Raw genomic sequence first — 1,243 nt, 5'->3', positions numbered from 1 at the left:
ATCTTGGGGACATCTCAGCGTCTTGGGGACATAGTGTCTTGGGGACATAGTGTCTTGGGGATATATCAGCATCTTGGGGACAACTTGGCATCTTGGGGACATCTCAGTAGCTTGAGGGCATCTCAGCAACTTGGGGACATCTCACCATCTTGGGACATCTTGGCATCTTGGGGACATCTCAGGATCTTGAGGGCATCTCAGCATCTTGGGGATGTTGGGGACATCTCAGCGTCTTGGGGATATCGGCATCTTGGGGACATCTCAGTATCTTGGGGACATCTCAGCGTCTTGGGGACATAGTGTCTTGGGGATATGTCAGCATCTAGGGGACAACTTGGCGTCTTGGAGACATCTCAGCAGCTTGAGGGCATCTCAGCAGCTTGGGGACATCTCAGCATCTTGAGGGCATCTCAGTGTCTTGGGGATATCTCAGCATCTTGAGGGCATCTCAGCATCTTGGGGACATCTCAGCATCTTGGGGACATCTCAGCATCTTGGGAACACCTCCTCATCTTGGGGATATCTCTCCATCTTGGGGACACCCCCGTGTCTTGGGGACATAGCGTCTTGGGGATATGTCAGCAGCTTGGGGATATGTCAGCAGCAGCATCTAGGGGACATCTCAGCAGCTTGGGGACATCTCAGCATCTTGAGGACATCTCAGTGCCCTTGGGACATCACAGCATCTTGGGGACACCTCAGTGTCTTGGGGACATCTCAGCATCTTGGGGACACCTCAGTGTCTTGGGGACATCTCAGCATCTTGGGGACATCACAGTATCTTAGGGACATCTCAGTGTCTTGGGGACATCTTAGCATCTTGGGGACATCTCAGTGTCCCGGGGACACCTCTCCTGGGTGGAGGCCATGGGACATCCGTGGGACTCCTGTGGAGGTGTCCATTCTCCACCAACTCCACACCACAACCACGGGCAACTCCAAACCACCTCCGACCTGGCCCTTCATCCTCCATCTTGAGGGCATCTACCATGGTGGGCTGTCACCGCCCGTGTCACCTTCGGAAGGAGAAGGTCCCCCAAGGGACCTCCCACCCTTGTCCCATTGTCCCCAGGGTACTTCCCAGATGTTCTCCAGTGCGCCGTGGTCTACACCATGCCCAACGAAGAATGCGGCAAACTCTACCCCAAAGGCATCACCAAGAACATGCTCTGCGCCGGCGTCAGCTCGGGGGGCACCGATTCTTGCCAGGTGGGTCTGGGGGGGGGTCTTGCCCCTCCCCCCC

General features: G+C 55.9%; 1 protein-coding gene across 1 annotated transcript in view; it reads left to right on the top strand.

Moving 5' to 3' along the window:
* The window catches only part of LOC104082052 (kallikrein-14-like), a gene marked incomplete at its 3' end in the record, with an annotated part of 2,128 nt that extends 919 nt beyond the window's left edge, over nucleotides 1–1,209 (top strand). Inside the window, exon 2 of the mRNA XM_009585012.1 lies at nucleotides 1,073–1,209. Within this exon, the coding sequence (XP_009583307.1) occupies nucleotides 1,073–1,209 (137 nt within the window). The remainder of the gene's footprint in view (nucleotides 1–1,072) is intronic.
* Between the last annotated feature and the right edge of the window lie 34 nt (nucleotides 1,210–1,243).

Source organism: Fulmarus glacialis, unplaced genomic scaffold (genome assembly GCF_000690835.1).
Source record: "Fulmarus glacialis isolate BGI_N327 unplaced genomic scaffold, ASM69083v1 scaffold12799, whole genome shotgun sequence".
NCBI lineage: Eukaryota > Metazoa > Chordata > Aves > Procellariiformes > Procellariidae > Fulmarus > Fulmarus glacialis.
This window is presented reverse-complemented; position numbering and strand designations above follow the sequence as displayed.